At 54.5% G+C, this 20,180-nt stretch overlaps 2 protein-coding genes across 2 annotated transcripts; both read right to left on the reverse strand.

Moving 5' to 3' along the window:
- Window positions 1–247: 247 nt before the first annotated feature.
- LOC139684022 (zinc finger protein 436-like) lies at window positions 248–1,541 on the reverse strand. Its single transcript, XM_071579629.1, has one exon. It carries the CDS (start codon window positions 1,495–1,497, stop codon window positions 319–321), a length of 1,179 nt encoding a protein of 392 aa, XP_071435730.1. The 5' UTR covers window positions 1,498–1,541; the 3' UTR covers window positions 248–318.
- A 1,045-nt stretch (window positions 1,542–2,586) lies between these two features.
- Window positions 2,587–19,814, reverse strand: LOC139684087 (olfactory receptor 14J1-like). Its single transcript, XM_071579689.1, has 5 exons — window positions 19,266–19,814; window positions 4,424–4,645; window positions 4,096–4,195; window positions 3,845–4,001; window positions 2,587–2,697 (listed from the first exon to the last, which is right to left on the reverse strand). Exons 1-5 carry the CDS (start codon window positions 19,812–19,814, stop codon window positions 2,676–2,678), a joined length of 1,050 nt encoding a protein of 349 aa, XP_071435790.1. The 3' UTR covers window positions 2,587–2,675.
- Window positions 19,815–20,180: the final 366 nt, after the last annotated feature.

A 20,180-nucleotide genomic window follows, 5' to 3' on the forward strand; every position in this document is an offset into this window, starting at 1 on the left:
AATCAGGGGGTCTTGATGCCACCAGAAAAAATGATGGGATGGAACAGGTGAGATGTTTTGGAGTGTAAAGTCAACAAATCCCCCCCTCCCAATGATTTTCCAATGTCAGTCTGTGTCCTGATGGATGTTCCTCCCCTTGCGTTCACCCAAGTGCCCACAGGGAACCAGGAGGATGTGGAGACCACCAGCCAGGGGTCTTCCCAATCAAGATCACTGGAAATGTGAGTCAGCAGATCTGTTCCCAATGTGGGTCCTCCAATGGGTGATGGAGGAGCAGATGAAAGTCTTCCCACAGCTGGGGCACTTCTAGGGCTTCCCTTAACGGTGGGTCCGTTGGTGTTGGGTCAAGGTCCAGCTCTGGCTGAAGCTCTTCCCACACTCCCCACACGTGTAAGGCTTCTCTCCAGTGTGGATGTGCTGGTGGGCAACGAGGTGGGAGCTGCGCTTGAAACTCTTCCCACACTCCTCACACTTGTGTGGACGCTCCGCAGAGTGGACGCTCCGGTGGGAAACGAGGTTGGTGCTTCGCTTGAAGCTCTTCCCACACTCCTCACACTTGTATGGCCTCTCCTCAGTGTGGATGCTCTGGTGGCTGTCGAGGTGGGACCTGCGGTAGAAGCTCTTCCCGCAGTCGGTGCAGCAGAAGGGCCTCTCCCCCGTGTGCGTCTGCTGATGCCTCACGAGAAACCCCCTGGTACCAAAGCTCTTCCCACACTCTGAACACTTGTAGGGACGTTCCCCTGTGTGCATCATCTGGTGGGAGATGAGGCCGGAGCTGACTCTGAAACTCTTCCCACACATCCCACACTTGTAAGGCCTCTCCCCAGTGTGGATGCGCCGGTGCGAGACGAGGTGGGAGCTGCAGATGAAGCTCTTCCCACAGGCGGTGCAGCGGTAACGCCTCTCCCCCGTGTGTATCCGCTGATGCATGAGGAGATCTGAGCTTCTCTGAAACGTCTTCCCACACTCAGAACACGTGTGGGGCCTCTCCCCAGTGTGGATAACCTGGTGGCTGGTCAGGTTGGAGCTCCGCCTGAAGCACTTCCCACATTCCTCACATATGTAGGGTCGTTCCCCAGAGTGGATGAGCTGGTGGCAGATGAGGTGGGAGCTCTTGCTGAAGCTCTTCCCACATTCCCCACATGTGTAGGGTCGTTCCCCAGAGTGGATGTGCTGGTGGCGGATGAGGTGGGAGCTCTTGCTGAACCTCTTCCCACATTCCAAGCACTTGTAGGGCCTCTCACCTGTGTGTACCTGTTGGTGGGAAAAGAGACTGGAGATCTGGCTAAAGGACCTCCCACATTCCAAGCACCTGTAGGGCTTCTCCTCAGGGTGAAACTGAACATGAACCACCAGGTCAGAGTGCTGGACAAAGCTCAGGCAGCTTTCCTGAGACAGGCTGGTTGTTTCCTTCTCAGGGCCATCTGGGCTGCATTTCGAGCTCCTCTTCCTGTAGGATCTCTGTGACTTTTCCTCCCCGCTGACTTCCTGTGCCATCGAGTCGATCAAAATCGTACCTGCCACCAGGTTCTGCTGGTGGGATTTGTCCTCTGTGCTCTGTGTGCTCAGCTCAGGGCCTGGGGCAGGAAGAAACAAGGACAGGCAGGGGATGTGCCTCTGGGACACAGGGAAGGGCAAGGACATCCCACCAAACCCGGTCCCGGCAGGACGGCGTCGGCAGCGGGGTTGTCCTGCAGCCGGGGCGATGCTCGGCTCGAAGATGCAGCACAAGAGAGGGGCAAAGGGGCACTGATGTCCTCCTCACCTGCCTGGGGGTCCTGGGGCATCTTCCTCTTCCTCACAGCTTGCTTCTCCACCCAGCCAAGGTTTGGGAAGGAAAAATCCTGGTAGAGGGGAAAAACAAGGTGTGAGCGTGTTGGCTTGGGGGTTCTTCCTGCCCAAATCCATCTCTACAAGTCAATGGGCATCTTGTATCCCTAAAAACCTCCAAAACACCAAGATTCAGCCTAAAAGAAGCCTTCCCAGGAGTTCTTCTCTCTGGTCTCTCTGCTTTGGGCTGATGGTGCTCCCTGGGTCTGGGCTGCTGGGGGTCCTGCATGAATTGGGGGCCTCCTCTCGCCAGGTCCCTGCCCTCTCCAGGCTGCCAGGGGTCCCAGGAATACAAGGGGGTTCCTCCTCTATGGGCTCCCCACTGTGGTGTTCTGGGTCTGCCCCTTCTCTGGTCTGCTGAGGGTCCTGGGGGTTCCCACTCTCCGGGGTCCCATTTAGTGTTGACAGGGGGGTCCAAGGGGCTACTTCTGACTCTCTGCCTCCCAGTGCCGAGGGTCTTTCCTCCCAGACTGCTGGGGTCTCTCTCTCTCCAGGACTGTTGTTTAAGGGCCCAGGGCTCCCCCTGTGCTCTCCCCACCCACTCCCCCAGCTCTGCTATTGCCCCTCTCTGCTCTCTCCACTGCGCAGGTCCCAGGGAAAGGCTCCAGGTATAGGAGAATGAGGACCCTGCACACTCCAGGAGAGGATGAGGTTGAAGACAATCTTAACAGTAGGAATCTCCCCAAATCCATGAGATCTGGAGATCCTGAGGGAGCAGATGTTTAAATCCCCCACCTGGTTTTGAAAAGCAGATTTCATGAATTCCAGCCCAAGCTCATGGGGCGGGTTCTCCTGGAAAATCTTAAGGCATGTGGACAATATCTGGTTTTGGGGCAATCCCAGACTCACCCACGGGGTTGGAAACACCTGGGAAAAGGCTTGGGAATGAGGGGGAATGGAAACCTCACCCCAGTTTTCCCCAAATTAGGGGCATGGAACATCCCAATTTAGGGTCTGGAGGCACAGAATTTTTCCAGTGTTCCCAAAAGTAAGGACATGGAGCATTTCCACTTTTTCCAATTTTGGGTCTGGGGGCACAGGAATCTCCACGTTTTCCCCAAATTATGGAAGAGGACACAGAAAATTCCTTTATTTTCCCCTGTACTGGGTTCCTGTGGGCAGGGTTTGGTAGCGGGGGGAGTCCAGGGGTGGCTTCTGTGAGCAGCTCCCAAAAGCTTCCCCGGGTCTGGAGGAGCCAATTCCAGCCGGCTCCAGGATGGGCTTCCTGCCACTGGCCAAGGCCGAGCCCAGCAGAGACACCAGTGATGCCCTGGGGAGAACATATTGAAGAAGGGGAACAAAAGTTCTTGGGTAGATGAATGTTGCAGGCAGAGAAGAGCAGAGGGAGAACGTGGGAACAGCTCTGCAGACCCCACGGGCAGTGCAGAAGGAGGGGCAGGAGGTGCTGGAGGTGCCACAGCTGAGGCTCCTCTGCAGCCCGTGGGGAAGTGCCTGGGGAAGCAGCTGTGCCCCTGAAACCCAGGGAGGAGCAGGGCAGGGCACAGAGTCACCTGCAGGGCAGGGAGGAGCAGGGCAGGGCACAGAGTCACCTGCAGGCCAGGGAGGAGCAGGGCAGGGCACAGAGTCACCTGCAGGCCAGGGAGGAGCAGGGCAGGGCACAGAGTCACCTGCAGCCCAGGGAGGAGCAGGGCAGGGCACAGAGTCACCTGCAGGGCAGGGAGGAGCAAGACAGGGCACAGAGTCACCTGCAGCCCAGGGAGGAGCAGGACAGGGCACAGAGTCACCTGCAGTCCGGGGAGGAGCCCACATGGAGCAGGGGGATGCCAGAGAAGGCTGTGACCCTGGGGGAAGCCCAGCATGGAGTAGGGGCCTGGCAGGGACCTGCTGAGCCCTGCAGAGAGGAGCCCACACCACAGCAGGTTTGGCCCTGGCAGCACTTGTGGCCCTGGGGAGCCCCACGCTGGAGCAGCCGGTGCCTGAAGGGCTGAACCCCGAGGAAAAGTCACCCCGTGGCAGCACTTTGGGAAGAACTGTTGCCATGGGATGGACTCACGCTGGAGAGGCTCGGGCAGGACTGTCTCCCGTGGCACGGACCCCACGGGGGGCAGGGCAAGGACTCCAACTCCTCTCCCTCAGCAGCGGCTCCAACAACAACTGACTGGGACCCCCATTCCCAGCTCCCTGCACCGCTGAGGGGGGAGGAGGCAGAACTGGCAAGGAGGGGGGGTGGGGGGGGAAGGTGTTTGTCGCATTCATTTCTACTTCTCCTGCTGATTCTATTCTGGCAGTAATAATTTAACTCACATGCCCACTCGGAGTCTGTTTTGCCTGTGATGGTGATCGGGGAGGGATCTCTCCTGCTCCTCATCCCAACTCGCCAGCCCCTCCTTGGATTTTCTCTGCTCTGCCCGGGCACAGAGGGGAGGGAGAGCGGCTTTAGTGGGTCCCCGCACCCAGCCAGGGCCCCCGCACCCCCCGAGCTGTCCCGCAGCTCCCTCCTCACCCGGCACGGATCCCATGTGCTCGCAGAGCCCGGGCAGCATCTCGGCGGCTCCGCAGGGTACTCGCTGCTCCCTGTGGGCTCACAGGGACCCCCCGCCCACCTGTGTGTCCCCCGCAGGCCCTCACTCACCATCGGAGCGCCGATCCCGGCCCCGCTCGCAGCTCCCTCGGCCCTCGACAGCAGCAGCAGAGCCCGCGGGGCCGACCCAGCGCCAGGGCCGGCCCGGCGGCGGCGGCGGAGCGGGGGCTGCGGCGGGGAAAACGCCCGGGGCACCGGGGCGGCCGCGCTCCCGCCCGGCCCCGGCCTCGGCCCCTTCCCTGTCCCTGCCCGGCCCGCGCAGCTCTGCCGGCACTTGGGGAAGTTCCGACCGCGTGCGGTGGGCGGAGCCGGTGGGGCGGGACTTTGGGCAGCGCGGACCGCTCATTGGGCATTTCTGCGCCAGCCTGAGCGCCTATTGGGCAGTTCCGCCGTCACTCTTTGCTGATCTTTCCGTTGCCATGACAATCGCGCAGTGGGCGGGGCCAGGTGGAAAGCGGGGTCGGCGGCTGCGCAGTGACGGGCGGGGACCCGGATGGGGCGTGGGGGGGCCCCGGGGCTGCCGCCGTTTTTCGGTCTCGTGTCCCGGAGCTTTCCCCGTTCCCCTTCCCGGAGCTTTCCCCGTTTCCCTTCCCGGAGCTTTCCCCGTTCCCCTTCCCGGAGCTTTCCCCGTTTCCCTTCCCGGAGCTTTCCCCGTTCCCTTTCCCGGAGCTTTCCCGTTCCCTCTCCCGGAGCTTTCCCCGTTCCCCTTCCCGGAGCTTTCCCCGTTCCCTTTCCCGGAGCTTTCCCGTCCCCTCTCCCGGAGCTTTCCCGTCCCCTCTCCCGGAGCTTTCCCCGTTTCCCTTCCCGGAGCTTTCCCCGTTCCCTTTCCCGGAGCTTTCCCGTCCCCTCTCCCGGAGCTTTCCCCGTTCCCCTTCCCGGAGCTTTCCCCGTTCCCTTTCCCGGAGCTTTCCCCGTTCCCCTTCCCGGAGCTTTCCCCGTCCCCTCTCCCGGAGCTTTCCCCGTCCCCTTCCCGGAGCTTTCCCTCCCCGTCCCCTCTCCCGGAGCTTTCCCCGTCCCCTTCCCGGAGCTTTCCCTCCCCGTCCCCTCTCCCGGAGCTTTCCCTCCCCGTCCCCTCTCCCGGAGCTTTCCCCGTCCCCTCTCCCGGAGCTTTCCCCGTCCCCTTCCCGGAGCTTTCCCTCCCCGTCCCCTCTCCCGGAGCTTTCCCCGTCCCCTTCCCGGAGCTTTCCCTCCCCGTCCCCTCTCCCGGAGCTTTCCCTCCCCGTCCCCTCTCCCGGAGCTTTCCCCGTCCCCTCTCCCGGAGCTTTCCCCGTCCCCTCTCCCGGAGCTTTCCCCGTTCCCTCTCCCGGAGCTTTCCCCGTCCCCTTCCCGGAGCTTTCCCTCCCCGTCCCCTCTCCCGGAGCTTTCCCTCCTCTCCAGCCCTGGCTGAGCTCCCCGCGGGGATCCTGGACCAGGCGGGACTCAGCTCTGGGATTTGGGGAATTATCTTTGGGATTAAAGGATGCTCTTTATCCTTCTCTTTCTCGGGTCCAGGATGAGGATCCGGACTCGGGACAGGGAGACCGGCAGGGATGGGAAGGGAAGGAAAGTTGCTAATTTTTATCACTATTTATACGAAAACAAGCAAGGTTTTCAGCAGAGACCTTTGGTCTTTTTTTTTTCCCTCTAGCCACAACCTCGTATCATAAAACTCCTTTCCATGCACCACAATTCCATTTATTGAGTGGTTTTGATGCTGCAAAACTGGATTTTCCATTTCTCCTCCTGACTTGCTTTATATCACTTTCAAATCTTCGTTTGTTTGGGGCTTTTTTTAATATGTGAAAGAGATGTTTTCTTCTGTTTTAGGCCACCATGAAGGTATTTCTGGTCAGTCAGACCCCAGAAAGAGCAACACCTGATTGCACAGGAACACCCCAGGTCGACACTGCAGTGTCTCCTCCATCCTTCCTTCTGGTGCCATCGAGCCCCCGAATTCCTCTCCAAATCCTTTAATTCTACTCAAAAATCCCTTAATCCCTCCTGGAATCCCCAGAATTTCATCCCAGATCCCCCCAATTTACCCACAATCCCCAAGTTTCCACCAAAATCCCATAAATTCCACCCAAAATTGCCTTAAATCCACTGAAAATTCCCTTGAAACATGTAACATTCCCTGAAATCCACTGAAAATTTCCTTAATTTTCCTTAATTAAATCACCCTGATTTCAACCGAAATCTCCTTAATTTAGCTTCAAATGCAACTAATTTCTCCTAAAATCCCTGAGTCCACCAAAAATCCCTTCCCCAGCTCACCCAGCCCCCCCCAAGTGCCCCCAAATCCCCGCCAAGTGCCCCCTTGAAGCCGCAAATCCCGGGAAAGGGACCCCATGGGTGGAGAGGGGATTTGAGGGTGGTAGAATTGGGGGGTCTCTGGAGGAGTTAAAGGAACTTGGGGGTCCTGGGGACACTTCTGGGGCAGTTTCGGGTCCGCGGAGGCACTTGGAGGCGAGCGGAGACGGGCGGGCACAGCGGCCAATGGGAGCCCCTGCAGCCCCACCGGGACCCCCAGAAACACCTCCGGGGGACCCCCAATATCCCCCCAGGGGCATTTTCTGGAACCTCATGGCATCAAGGTGCCACTGTGGCTCTGCAGAGCCTTATGGACAGTGATGGGATGTTGTACCCTGATCAGGCCCAGAATCTGCTCAGAGAATGCAAACAGTGCAGGCTCTGTGTGCTGAGGTACTGCTGGCACCAAGGTGCTGGTTTGGTGTTGAATTCTGCTGAAACCAGCCTGGTTCACCAAACTGCAAATACACATCCTGCTTTTTGAAACAGGAGCTGACAGATAAGCTGCTCACTGGCCTGGAAATACAGGACCTGCAATCCCTCACTGTGTAACTTTAAATCCCAGCCCAACTCTCATATGGCACATCCTTCCACAGACTGCCTTGAAGTGTGTGGAGCTTCTCCCATGAAGAAGGACGGTTCTTCATGGTCACTGCCCAGGGGTTAAGGGAAGAAGAGAGATGCCCCTTCTTTAATTGAGTGGTGAGTAATATCAATTTCTGTTTAATGATTGTTACTTTTGCTGGCTTTGTTACAACTGCTTTAAAATAATTGCTTTGATACAGAGCACTGCAATATTTTATGCTATAAATTACTCTACTGGTAGGGTTTTAGTTTTCCACAGTGTAGTAAATATTGAAGTAAATGATTAAGAATTTTCATCTGTTCACTTGTCTGTTGTTTTGTCTATTCATTTTTCATAATAAATAGTTATTTTGATACAGGTGTATCTGATTTGCCATCATTAAAACCTGCAGGAGAATGTGATTTGATCCTACTTCTTTAATTCCTTAAATTTCAACCACAGAGTAAACCTGAGGCTAAGATTGGATCCTGTCACACTCAGGCTGCTTTCTCAGAAGGAGTGTGGAAAGCAAGGGGGCCTTTTCTGCACCTCTCAGCTCAATGAGACAGCTTCTCTAATAAACTCTGTCTGATACTTCTATTTCCCCCGTGACACCACGAGATTCCACAGTGTCCCAAGACTCCTTTCATTCCATGAGCTTCCACAATGTCCCAGAATTCCTTTGGTTCTATGACCTCCTGCAGTGTCCCAATGACCCTTGGATTCCATGAGGTTGCACACAGTGACAATGATCCCTTTGGATCAATAAGACTCTGCAGTGTCACACTGGGCCGTTCATCCCATGAGGTTCCACAGTGTCACACTGGTCCTTTATGCTCCACAAGGCCCTGTCCTGTGACAATGGCCCCTTAAATCCATGAGATTTCACAGTGACCCTGTGACTCCAAGAGGTTCTGCAGTGTCACAATGGTGGTTTCAGCGATAGTGGAGCTTTTATTTTAATAATACAAAATAGAAAGAGAAAGAAATAAGGTCACCAAGGGCATCCAAGAAGGTCCAGACTGGACAGATGGAGAAAGGAATTTCACTCCCAAAACAAGTCCGCTGACACAAAACATCACCAAGGACTCTATATCAGTTGAAAGCTTTGTATTCCAAGGAAGAGCCAGGGAGGAGGGAGAGATGTCAGTGCAGGAAGGTGCCAGCCAGGTGGGGCAGTCAGGGGGATGACAACAGCCTGCAGGGAAAGGGGCAGGGCATGGACACTGTAGGACAGCCTGGGCTGGAGAGGAGACAGGGGTGTGCAGAAACTGAAAGGCCCCAACAGAGCCAACTTGTGCAGGCCTTTGGCCATGGCTGCTGTGTGTGCCACTGATGGCATGAGGAGACAAGTGAGCCTTGCAGCCCTGGGGCCTCATTGCCTCCTTGTCCCTCTTCAGCAGCCTGGGAGGTGCCACCCCATCGTCCTGCCCTTGGCATTTCACATCCCCACATCCCAGTGCCCCAGGAAGAGCCCTGAGGAATGAGAGGGAGGGATAGGATCTCCCTTTCCAGGGACTGGGTGGCATGGCTGTGACATTTCCTTAACGTGGTCAAGGCTTAGACCTCTGGATTAGTGAAACACATCCAGGTTTATTCAGCATCAGAGCCAACTTTACTTTGCCTGTCCCCAGCTGTCAGCACTACCTCCAGTTTTCTGCTCTAACTGGAACCTGGGGACATTTTCTCCTTTGTGTCCCTCAGTGAGACCCATTCAAACTACAAGAAACTTTGGAGTTGCAACACGACTTTGAATTCCTGTGAGGTTTCCTCAAGTTCCACTCAGGGCCTGATGTTCAGGGAGTCAGGACCAAACTCCCCCCAGGGGTTGTTGTTTTGATGCTGAGCTGGGCTGGGCTCCTGGCACACAGGGAGCTCCTGGCAAGCGGGCAGTGCTGCAGAGAGACAGCTCTGCCCAGGAGCAGCTCCTGTGCACAGCCCAGCAGGGCTCAGGGCACTGCCTGCAGACACCCAGGGCACAGGAGAGCAGTGAGAGGCAAGTTAAGCACAGTTTGGAAGAAGACAGAGGAGAGCTTGCTTATATCTCACTAGAGGAGAAATTATCACTCTGAAACAGTCAAACTTTAAGGAGGATAAACTTCAGTTCCTGGAAGGATCTCCTAAACTGGCACATCCTGCAGCTTTTAGGAGCTTCCTGGAGGACTCTCCCAGTTCCTCCAGTGCAGAGGAGGTGGCCACACAGCAGAGCTGGGTTTGCCTCCTGCTCCATCGGAGAGACAGAGGAAGGCAGTCCCTGTCCCCATTGTGTGCTGCAGGTCTGTGAAGGTGGGTGTGCAGCCAGGGGTGCCCAGGGCTGTGGTGCAGAGCAGGGTCCTGCAGCCCAGGGTGCTGTGCTGGGGCAGGGACTCTGCTGCCTGCCAGGGGCAGCTCTCAGCCAGCCCGGGGAGCTGCTCACAGGTCTGGGGAGAAGCTGTGGGAGGAAGGAGCAGCCCTGAGCAGGGCAGGGTCCTGCTGCTGAGAGGGTGCTGTGTGGGTCAGGGCTGCTCACAGCTCCATGTCCACCTGGGAATGGCTCTGGATGACACTTCCTGAGAAGATGGTAAATCAGAGATTATTGTAATAAGGTGCTTTCCTGAGCATGTTTTCAAATTTCTCCTTGGAGCACGGTGAGATTCTTGGGGGATGAGAGAAGCAGAATAGGAGGTGTAATCACAGAATCACAGAATCTTCTGACTTGGAAGGGGCACACAAGGACCATCCACACAATGGTTGAACATGTACTGAGACTGCTGATGTGTAACTCTGAGTCAGTCTGTCTTCTAGGATCCTCCTGAAGTGCCTCAGCTATGGACAGCACCAGGATCACCTTTTCTGGGCCCATCAGGGTTGTTGTGACCTGCCCTTTCCCACCTGCAAAGCCCCAGGCAGTGCCCTGCAGACAGGCAGGTTTCTGTAGGGCTGGGGTGAGTGCACAGAGGGTGGGATGGGACTGGGAGTGCTGAGAGGGAAAAGGCACCTGCCAGGAGGAAAATGTCCAGGCAGCAGGGATATGATCAGGGAATGAAGGGGAGGTAAAAGGAGAACTGCTGTGGGAAGGAGGGCACTGTTGGTGTCTGTGAGGTGGCACAGCTGGGTCAGGGTAACACTGCCCTCAGTGCCTGCTGTCTCTGCCTTGGCCTCTCAGAGAAGGCACCACAATATTTTTCCTTCTTTCTCCAGTACTCTGATACTGTTCTTGTCTTGTTCTCTCAGTGAGGCTCTGGGATTTGCAGCATCTGAGTCAGGCACTGCCCTTGTGATTCCTGTCATGCAGGTGTGTCCTTAGAAATGCAATGTTAAAGCTTTCCTCTAACCTGTGGGCTGTGGGCAGTGTGTGTGACAGGGGAATGAGCTGACTCTCCCTTAATGAGCCACCATCCCCAGGGCACTCAGGGATCTCCTTGTCATGTCCTTCCAAGCACTGAGCTGCAAATCCTGGATGCAAATCTCTCCTACAGCATATTTCTGCTACCAGAATTCCCCATGGAGAAGCACAGAGATGTTATAACTGAGGAAACACTGTTGGGTTTGTCAAATGAACTGTGTCTTTGGCAGAATTGATTCTTCCCTAAAGACCTTAAGAAAGGCTGAGACATTCAGTGATCCCTCTGCTCTCAGCAGGGTCTGGTTTCTTCTCAGGGTAACATGGAGGAGGTGATTGTCCTCTGATCCCCAAAGGTGCAAAGACAGGGCAGTGGGGAAGAAGACTGTCCAGTTCTTTACCTTGCCCTGAGCTACAGGAATCCCTTTAACTCCCAGACCTGGCTGTGGCTCATTCTGTGTGCAGCAGAAATGCTGGGGATTTCTGACCTCAGAGAAGCAGGCATGGAAAGTGGCCAGGAAAAGTATTCCCTAAATCCCCTTCCTGCCATCCCTGTCCTTAAGAACTGAGAGTGTAGATGCTAATAAGTTTTCTGCATTAGGAATGATTCCATCTGACAAATCCAGAATATGCCACATGTCCCCAAAGGCACCGCAGTGGGGCAGGGATGGCTTCTCCAGAGCCCACACACACAGGCCTGGCTGCTCTTGGCACACTCAGACAGTCAAAGGGAGCTCAAGTCAGGGACTGAGATGAGGGTTTTCCTCAGAGAAGGAACAAGGGTGGTTGAGACAAAGGGGGACAGTCTACAGGAAATGGCACCAGTTTAGCTCGAAGCAGCCTGTCCTGACTTGTCCCTGTCTTTTTCTCCATCAACAGGTCCCCATGCCCAGAGGCAGCAAATGTCCAACAGCAGCTCCATCAGCCACTTCCTCCTCCTGCCATTGGCAGACACGCGGCAGCTGCAGCTCCTGCTCTTGTGGCTCTTCCTGGGCATCTCCCTGGCTGCCCTCCTGGGCAACGGCCTCATCATCAGCGCCGTAGCCTCTGACCACCACCTGCACACCCCCATGCACTTCTTCCTGCTCAACCTGTCCCTCACAGACCTGGGCTCCATCTGCACCACTGTCCCCAAGGCCATGCACAACTCCCTCTGGAACATCAGAACCATCTCCTATAAGGGATGTGTTGCACAGGTCTTTCTGATTTTCTTCTTAGTTGGAGTACAGTTTTCCCTCCTCACCATCATGTGCTACGACCGCTACGTTGCCATCTGCAAACCCCTGCACTACGGGACCCTCCTGGGCAGCAGAGCTTGTGCCCACATGGCAGCAGCTGCCTGGACTAATGGGTTTTTTTATGGTTTCCTGCACACAGTCAATACATTTTCCCTGCCCTTATGCCATGGCAATGCCCTGGGCCAGTTCTTCTGTGAAGTGCCCCAGATCCTCAAGCTCTCCTGCTCACACTCCTACCTGAGAGAACTTGGGCTTCTTCTGGTTAGTGGGGGGGGGTTTGTGGGATGTTTCATTTTCATTGTTTTCTCCTATGTGCAGATCTTCAGGGCTGTGCTGAGGATCCCCTCTGAGCAGGGAAGGCACAAAGCCTTTTCCACGTGCCTCCCTCACCTGGCTGTGGTCTCCCTGTTTCTCAGCACTGTCTTCTGTGCCTACCTAAAGCCCCTTTCTCTCTCCTCCCCATCCCTGGACCTGGTTCTGGCAGTTCTGTACTCGGTGCTGCCTCCAACACTCAACCCCTTCATCTACAGCCTGAGGAACCAAGAACTCAGGGATGCTGTGAAGAAAAAGATGACTGGATGCTTTTCAGCAACCAGACACTGCTTGCTTTCCTCTGTCAATGGTCTGTAGTTTATGTCATGAGAGATGAATATAACCTCATTTTTCATTGTTTTTTCCCTTTCTAATATTATGGTCTTCAATGATATTTCATTATTAACTTCATTCTAGCTCCTCCATTTTCTGTGACCCAGCCCAGGAACTGCTCTGGGCATCCCATCATAGGGGCTGTTCCCCATCCTGGATGCTCCTGACCTGGGCTGGGGCTGCACAGGGAGCTGTGGGACCAACTGTGGGGCAGTGGGGCACAAAGGGGCCACAGAGTCACTGCCAGGGGGTGGGAGCAAGGCCAGGCACAGACAAGGAATTCCTGGGCATGGCCTGAGCTGTGCACGTGGGACTGTGGGAAAGGCAAAGCTCCCCTGGAGTTGGTGGCTGCAGGAAAAGTCAAGAGCCAAAAGAGCCTCAGTGGCTGTACTGGAGACCAAGGCTGAAGGAGGGAAATGCTGGGCTGCTGTGGGATGGGGAGGGGGATTTAATTCCAGCAGAGACTGCTGTGGTGCTGAGGGACTCCATGGCTTCTCTGCCTGAGTCTTTACTGGAAAGGTCTCTCAGGCCTCTGTGCTCAGGGAAAGCTTGAGGGAGGAGGAGAGCCCATCTTGGCAGGAACCTCCTGCAATGCCAGAGGACAAATGGCAGTGTGTGCCCCTGCAGGGGCCTCCCCTGGCCATGGCACAGGCTGGGAGCTGCCTGGCTGGGAGCAGCCCTGTAAGGCAGCTGTGGGTGGGCAGGAGCTGGGCAGGAGGCAGCCGTGTGCCCTGGCAGCAAGGGAGGCCAGGAGCATCCTGGGCTGTGTGACCAGCACAGCAAGGACGTGGGTCATCCAGGTTGCTGAGGCTGAGGAAAGCTGCACAAAGAGCTGTGATGTTTAGAAATGTTACTGTGTTTATTTTTTCTCTGGGCAATGAAGGGACTGTGCCTCTAAGCATCACCAGTTCCCAACCTCCCAAAGAACACAAACCTGATGAGTTTTGGTTCCTACTTCAGTGGCACTTGGATCTCCCTCCATGCTCAGAGCACAGAGCTCCCTTTTCTCACAAAGTTCTTGGAAATGAAGAGACTGAGGACACAGGACAGGCTGTGGGGATCAGTTGCAGAGCATTGCCAGGGACTGGGGGTACTTGTGACCCCAGTGCAGGACCTGGCACTTGGCCATGTTCAACCTCATCCAGGTGGCCTGGGCCCATTGATCCAGCCTGTCCAGAGCCCTCTGCAGAGCCTTCCTGCCCTCCAGCAGGTCAGCAATCCCACCCAGCCTGGTGTGATCTGCAAACTGACTAAGGGTGCACTCAATGCCCTTGTCAAGGTCGTTTATAACAATAATTGAACTAAGCTGACCCCAACACTGAGCCCTGGGAACACCCATCCATGTAACTTGATTCCCCCCCACTCCCTTGGCTTGATCATCCAGCCAGATTTTTACCCAGTAAAGAGATGCTGCAGAAAATGTTTGATTAAGTTCCTGGAACCCCAGAATATTTGGGATTAGAGCATTGCTGATGCCCAGGGCAATTCTTATCCCCTCTCAACAAACACACTCCTCCAGGTGCCACCCTTGTCTCTTGGGAAACACAAAGGGATTGGATGGGAGTGTTTCACTGACAACAAGGAGAATTTTGGATGGGTACCTTTACACACACAGATATTGATGTGTCCACTCATCTCTGCCTGTGAGTGTGTGTGAATTGAGTGTGGTGTGAATGTTGTTATTGTGACTCTGCAGTTGAGTCACTGTTAAAATTGCTAATCAATGCTATTGAAGCAGATGGTAACTGTCAAATTGGTCAATGGTTAAGGGCTGCTAATCTCTTTTGCCCTATTTTGTATCTGATTCCTTTTCACCCTGGCCCTCTTGCATTTGAAGTGTCTGTGTAAATCATCCCCATTCATTAAAAAATAAATATTTTTGTCAGGTCCATATTGAAATTTTCCTCCTTAACTAAACTCCAAATAATACAATTCTTGAAGACCTGAAGTCAATTAAAGGAAGAGAAAGAAATTGATTTTTCTGTGCTTTAATGAGCCCTACTGTGTATTTGGAGATGAGTTCATGGTCCTCAGGAACTGATAAAACAATGAAGAAGTTCTCAAGAAGTCAGAAGCCAAACTCCAAGTCTCCTGAAGCATCAATGGGCCCCACTGAGGGCAGGCACTGACAAAGCGTCCCCAGGGACTCGTTAGAGCAGATCCTTGGAGGCCCTGATTGCAGGGAGACAAAGGCTCTGTGCAGGCACCTGGAAAGCTGAGAAAACCCTGGGTTTCTTTGAGGAAGCACAAAGGCCAAGGCCTGAGTCTCAGGCCCTGGGCCAACAGGTCCTGTCCCTCACTGGTGGCTCAGGGCTGTTTGTGGGGCAGGAGGGGGTGAGGGTGTGAAATGACAAATGTCAAAATTTCTGCAACCCCTCCCAGTCTCCAAAGGGAGGGGTTAGGGAGAAACAAGGTGCAGACCCTCAAAGGAAAGTTCCTTGTGGTGGCCTCAGTGGCAGAGGTACCTGTCAGAGTGCTGGGGACAAAGCCCTGGGTGCCTTTGTGCATTCCAGCCCTGCCAGAGCCCTTGGCCATCTCTCCTGCAGCCTGTCCTGCCCTGTCCCTGCTGCTCCTCTGGCCTTGCAGACTGCACACACCCATCCTGCTTTGCCTCCCAGCCCTCCCAGCAGCATTTCTGTGCCCTCACTGATGTCTGTGCAACCATCACTGGCTGTTCCCTGGAACACAAATCCATGGCATGGTCCAGACTCTCTCTGAGTGACCTCTTGCACCACAAGGCTCCCCTTTGAGGGATATTTCTATTTCCTCACCTCCACTCTGAACATTCCAAATCTGACTATGTGGCTTTCTTTCTCATTCCACCACCAAGAACATCTCCATCCTGCCTGATCTCCTCTGGCCCAACTCCAGTTTTTCTTCATTCCTCCCCAAGGATGGGCCTCATAGACAGACAGACCAGTCCAGAAGTGTTACCCCTGGGCTGAGTCCAGAGGGGTGACAACTTCCCTGTCTGGGTGGCCACACTCCCCCCAAGTCAGCCCCACATCCTGTTGTCCTTATTAACTTTCATCCCGAGCCCCTGTGCCTCAGGACATCCCTCACAGAGCCCAGGCCCTTCTCCTCAGGGTCACTCCAGAGCTGTTCATGTCCCTGCCCTCAGCTCTGGGTCATTGTGCCCCCAGGGCAGGACTGGCCTCTTTCCCTTCCAAAACTCCATGAGGTTTGTATTGCCAGAGCCCAGAGCTCCTCAGGGCCCCTGAGAGGGACTCTCAGCTGGGGCAGCTCTCAGTGTGTGTGCACAGGGGGCTCAGCTGCCTCTGGGTGCCCAAGGCTGCTGCTGCCTGGCAGGGAGGTGACAGATGGCACCTGGCAGCCCCTTCCCAGCCACAGGCCCCCTGGAGATGCTGAGGCACAGCTGACTCCTCACAGCATTGCCACCCATCTGCTCCTTGTGTCTCACAAGCTGATCAGGTCCAGGTCACCTCACATTCCTCTCCCAACACCTTGTGCCTGCTCTGGACCCTCAAGGTCCCTGCCCAGCTCCCAAGGGCTGTGTGGGGGTCGTTAATTGTCAGGGGTTGGTGTTTAGAGGTTCGTGTCAGGATTAGGTAGAAGTTTAGGGAGGTTTGGTGCTGTGCTGACAGGGTTGGAGTCATGTTTAGGGGAGGAGCTTTTTGGTCCTGTTTAGGATTAAAGCTTGGGTTTCATACTAAGAATGCAGATTTGGGATTGGGGCATTAGAGTCTAAATAAGAGTCTGGAGTTCTGTGTTTAGGCTTTTCCTTCGAGGTCAGGTTGAGGTTGGCATTGAGCAGTGGATTCCTTTCACTGGGAGAGGCAGCACTTTTAGGCTGGGGCTTGAGGTTGGAAATTGGGTAAAGGTCTATCAGAGGTGTTTGCACAGTCAGTGTTTCAGCACTCTCAGCATGACCTGAACCTGTTTTGAAATCATCAAAATGTTTCCTCTCTTTTGTCCAAGCTCACCTTTCCTTCCCCAACTGTCCCAGTTCCTCCCAATCTCCCCAGAACTTCCAAGTGGATGGTCTCAGCTTTGTGATGGCACTGCAACCTCATGGAGTCAAGGGGCCATTGTCACACTTGCAGGGCCTTATGAAGCCAAAGGGACCCTGGGACACTGCAGGAGCTCATGGAATCAAGGGGCCATTGTGACATGCGGGGCCTCATGGACAAAAATAACCCTGAAATGTTTCAGAACCTCATGGAATCAAGGGGTCATTTTGACACTGCTGAGTGTCATGGAAATAAAGTGACCCTGGGACACTGAGGAGCCTTTTCAGATCAAGGGGCAGTTGTGACACCACAGGACCTGATGGAGCCAGAGGAACCTGGGGACACTGTTCAACCTCATAACTCAAGATGGCATAGGGACACTGTGGAACCTCATGGAAACAAGGGGCCACTGTGACAGTGCAGGACATCATGGAACCAAAGGAACCCAGGAACACTGTGGAAAAGCATGGGACCAAGAGGCCATTGGACATTCAGGGCCTCAGGGAACCCAAGGGGCCCTGTGACATGGAGTAACCTCATGGAATCGAGGGGCCATTCTGACAGTGAGGAACTTTATGGACTCAAGGGGCCACTGTGCCCCTGCACAGTCTCATGGAACAAAATGAACCCTGGGACACAGTGGAACCTCATGACATCAACGGTCCATTGTGACACTGCAGGGGCTCATTGAACCAAAGGAGTATGGGGACAGTGAGATATCCCATGGAATCAAGGGGCCATTGTGACATGTGAGTCCTCGTGGAACCAAAGGAACCCTGAGGCATTTCAGAACCTCAGGAGCCAAGGGGCCAGTGTGATCCTAGAACTCCAAGGGATCAGCAGACCCGCTGTCTCCCCCCCACCACATGGACCGGAGTCGTGGCTGCTCCTTGGGCCCCTCTGGAGTCAGCGTTTGCTTTGGCAGCAGAACTTGTCTTGGATGAGATACTTTCCAGATTTTGCTTTGCCCCCTCTCTCCCATGGTTTTATTTTTTAATCTGGTTCCCCCAGGGGAAAAGGGGAATGGGAAGCACATGTTGATAACCATCTATACATAAAAGGGAGTTGAGGGCGGAGAGACAAAGTGATTTCTCTCTCTCTTGTTGCTTTGAACTCTTGATATTGTTGTCTTTGCTGCTGTATTTCTTCTCACTAAACTGCTACTTTTTTCACTTAATACCTCCTCTTATTTTGTCTCTCTGTACTGGTGGGGAATAAAAGGGGGGTGAATTAATTTTATAGGATTTTCCACCACAATATTTTTCTTTAAGCCCAGACAGGTTGCTCAAGGCCTCCCTGAAAGGTGGCATCAACCACAAAGGACTTGAAAAAGCATTTGGTCCCACTGTATAGAGAGATAATAAAGATGTTCTGCAGTGGTATTCAAGGGCTGATCACTGGGAGATCTCACCAGGATGTTTCTGCCAAGTGGAATTTTTTCTGTTGATTTTATTTGACACTCTTTGTTCAGCCAAATTCCCACCCACCACAGGTTCCACTTCTTCACTCCAGCTCTCACCAATCTGGCCATAAGGACACCATAGAAGACCATGTCAAAGCTCTTGCTAAAGTCTTGGCACACAACACCCCCTTTTTTCCATCCCACATGGGTTCTGCAATCCCTCCCTTGTCCTTCCAAAACCTGGAGATGGCTGCAGAGGACTTCCCATATCCCCTTCTCTGCTGAGCCTAACCAGTCTGGAACTCTCTCAGTCCTCCTCCTCCCTGCCCTGTTTGCAAACTGGTTCCATGTCTGCTTTTCCCAAGTCCCCAGGAATCTCTATGATGGCTCTGGCCTTCCCAAGGTGTGTGAGAGAGGACTCACAATGACACTGCCCACCCTCCTCAATATCCCTGAAACCAAAGGCCTTTTCCATATCCCACAGTTCCAGTTTAGTGCCCACAACACAACACAGGCCTGTTCAGCTCCTTGGGGCCATTCAGAAGGGAGGCAGCAGGGATTTCTTCCTACAGGAACACCACCCTTTGTACACTCCATGGCTGCCCAGAGCACTTTCCCTGGTGCCTCCCTGCCCTGAATGTTTCTGGCCATCAGTCTGTAGGTGAGAGGGGTGAGCAGGTGCTGAGGATGATGTAGAACAAGGGCTGTGTCAGACTCTCTCAGGAGGGCTGTGCTGGGCAAGGCTGAGGGTGCTGCAGAAAACAGTGGCACTGGTGAGGTGAGAGGGGCAGGTGGAGAGACCTTGTGGCTGCCTGTGCTGGGCAGGAGCTGCCCCAGGATGGCAGCTCTGAAGCACACACAGGTTGCCAGTGTGATCAGGAAGGGGAAGGCTGGATCAGAAAATCAGGCTTGGAACACAAAGAGCAGCAGTGACATGGTGTCACTGCAGGAGAGTTCCAGCACTGGAGCAAGAATACAGAAGTGGTTCAGTATGTCAGGGCCATAAAGGTGTCTGGGACAAGAAGGAAATGATGACTGTGGGTGACAGGACTCCCAAAGGCCAGGGTGCAGCTTTACTGGAGACAGAAATTCCTTGTTTATGCCTGGCCTTGCTGTCACCTCCTGGCAGTGGCTCCATGGCCCCTTTGTGTCCCACTGCCCATCAGATGGTGCCACAGCCCCCTGTGCAGCCCCAGCCCAGGTCAGGAGCATCCAAGGTGGGGAATGGCCCCTCTGGTAGGATGCCCAGGGCAGTACTTGGGCTTGGGGACAGAAATGGGTGTCCAAGTAGAAAAATGAATTTAATAAGGACATTTCATTGAAAACAGTAACATCAGAAGAGGAAAAACAGTTATAAATGAGGACAGACTTGGTCTCTCATGACATACACTATAAGCCATTGACAGAGCAAAGCAGGGAGGTTTTGGCAGCTGAAAAGCATCCAGTCATCATTTTCCTCACAGCATCCTTGAGCTCCTGGTTCCTCAGGCTGTAGATGAGGGGGTTGAGTGTTGGAGGCACTACGGAGTACAGAACTGACACCACCAGGTCCAGGGATGGGGAAGAGATAGAAGGAGGCTTCAAATAGGCAAAGATGACAGTGGTGAGAAACAGGGAGACCACAGCCAGGTGAGGGAGGCAAGTGGAGAAGGCTTTGCGCTGTCCCTGCTCAGAGGGGATCCTCAGCACAGCCCTGAAGATCTGCACATAGGAGAAAACTATGAAAATGAAACATCCCAATAATAGAAAAGTACTAACAACAATGAGACCAAGTTCCCTGAGGTCAGAGTGTGAGCAGGAGAGCTTGAGGATCTGGGGGATTTCACAGAAGAACTGGCCCAGGGCATTGCCATGGCACAGGGGCAGGGAAAATGTATTGGCTGTGTGCACCAGAGCATTGAGACAGGCACTGGCCCAGGCAGCTGCTGCCATGTGGGCACAGGCTCTGCTGCCCAGGAGGGTCCCGTAGTGCAGGGGTTTGCAGATGGCAACGTAGCGGTCGTAGCACATGATGGTGAGGAGAGAGAATTCTGTTCCCAAGAAGAAGAGAAGCAGAAAGATTTGAGCAGCACATCCCATGTAGAAGTCCCTGGTGTCCCAGAGGGAGTTGTGTATGGCTTTGGGGACAGTGGTGCAGATGGAGCCCAGGTCTGTGAGGGACAGGTTGAGCAGGAAGAAGTGCATGGGGGTGTGCAGGTGGTGGTCAGAGGCTACGGCGCTGATGATGAGGCCGTTGCCCAGGAGGGCAGCCAGGGAGATGCCCAGGAAGAGCCACAAGTGCAGGAGCTGCAGCTGCCGCGTGTCTGCCAATGGCAGGAGGAGGAAGTGGCTGATGGAGCTGCTGTTGGACATTTGCTGCCTCTGGGCATGGGGACC

Source organism: Pithys albifrons, chromosome 31 (assembly GCF_047495875.1).
Source record: "Pithys albifrons albifrons isolate INPA30051 chromosome 31, PitAlb_v1, whole genome shotgun sequence".
In the NCBI taxonomy this organism is placed as follows: Eukaryota; Metazoa; Chordata; class Aves; order Passeriformes; family Thamnophilidae; genus Pithys; species Pithys albifrons.

What these genes read in the sequence shown, in the direction of transcription:
- LOC139684022 (XM_071579629.1), bottom strand. Translation starts at nt 1,497, where the DNA reads ATGGCACAGGAAGTCAGCGGGGAGGAAAAGTCACAGAGATCCTACAGG.
- LOC139684087 (XM_071579689.1), bottom strand. Translation starts at nt 19,814, where the DNA reads ATGTGCTACGACCGCTACGTTGCCATCTGCAAACCCCTGCACTACGGG. An exon ending in ACCAGGAGCTCAAGGATGCT is followed by an intron (nt 4,646 to 19,265) that starts GTGAGGAAAATG and finishes AACTTCCCCAAG; the next exon opens with TGCCGGCAGAGCTGCGCGGG. An exon ending in CCGGGATCGGCGCTCCGATG is followed by an intron (nt 4,196 to 4,423) that starts GTGAGTGAGGGC and finishes GTGCCCGGGCAG; the next exon opens with AGCAGAGAAAATCCAAGGAG.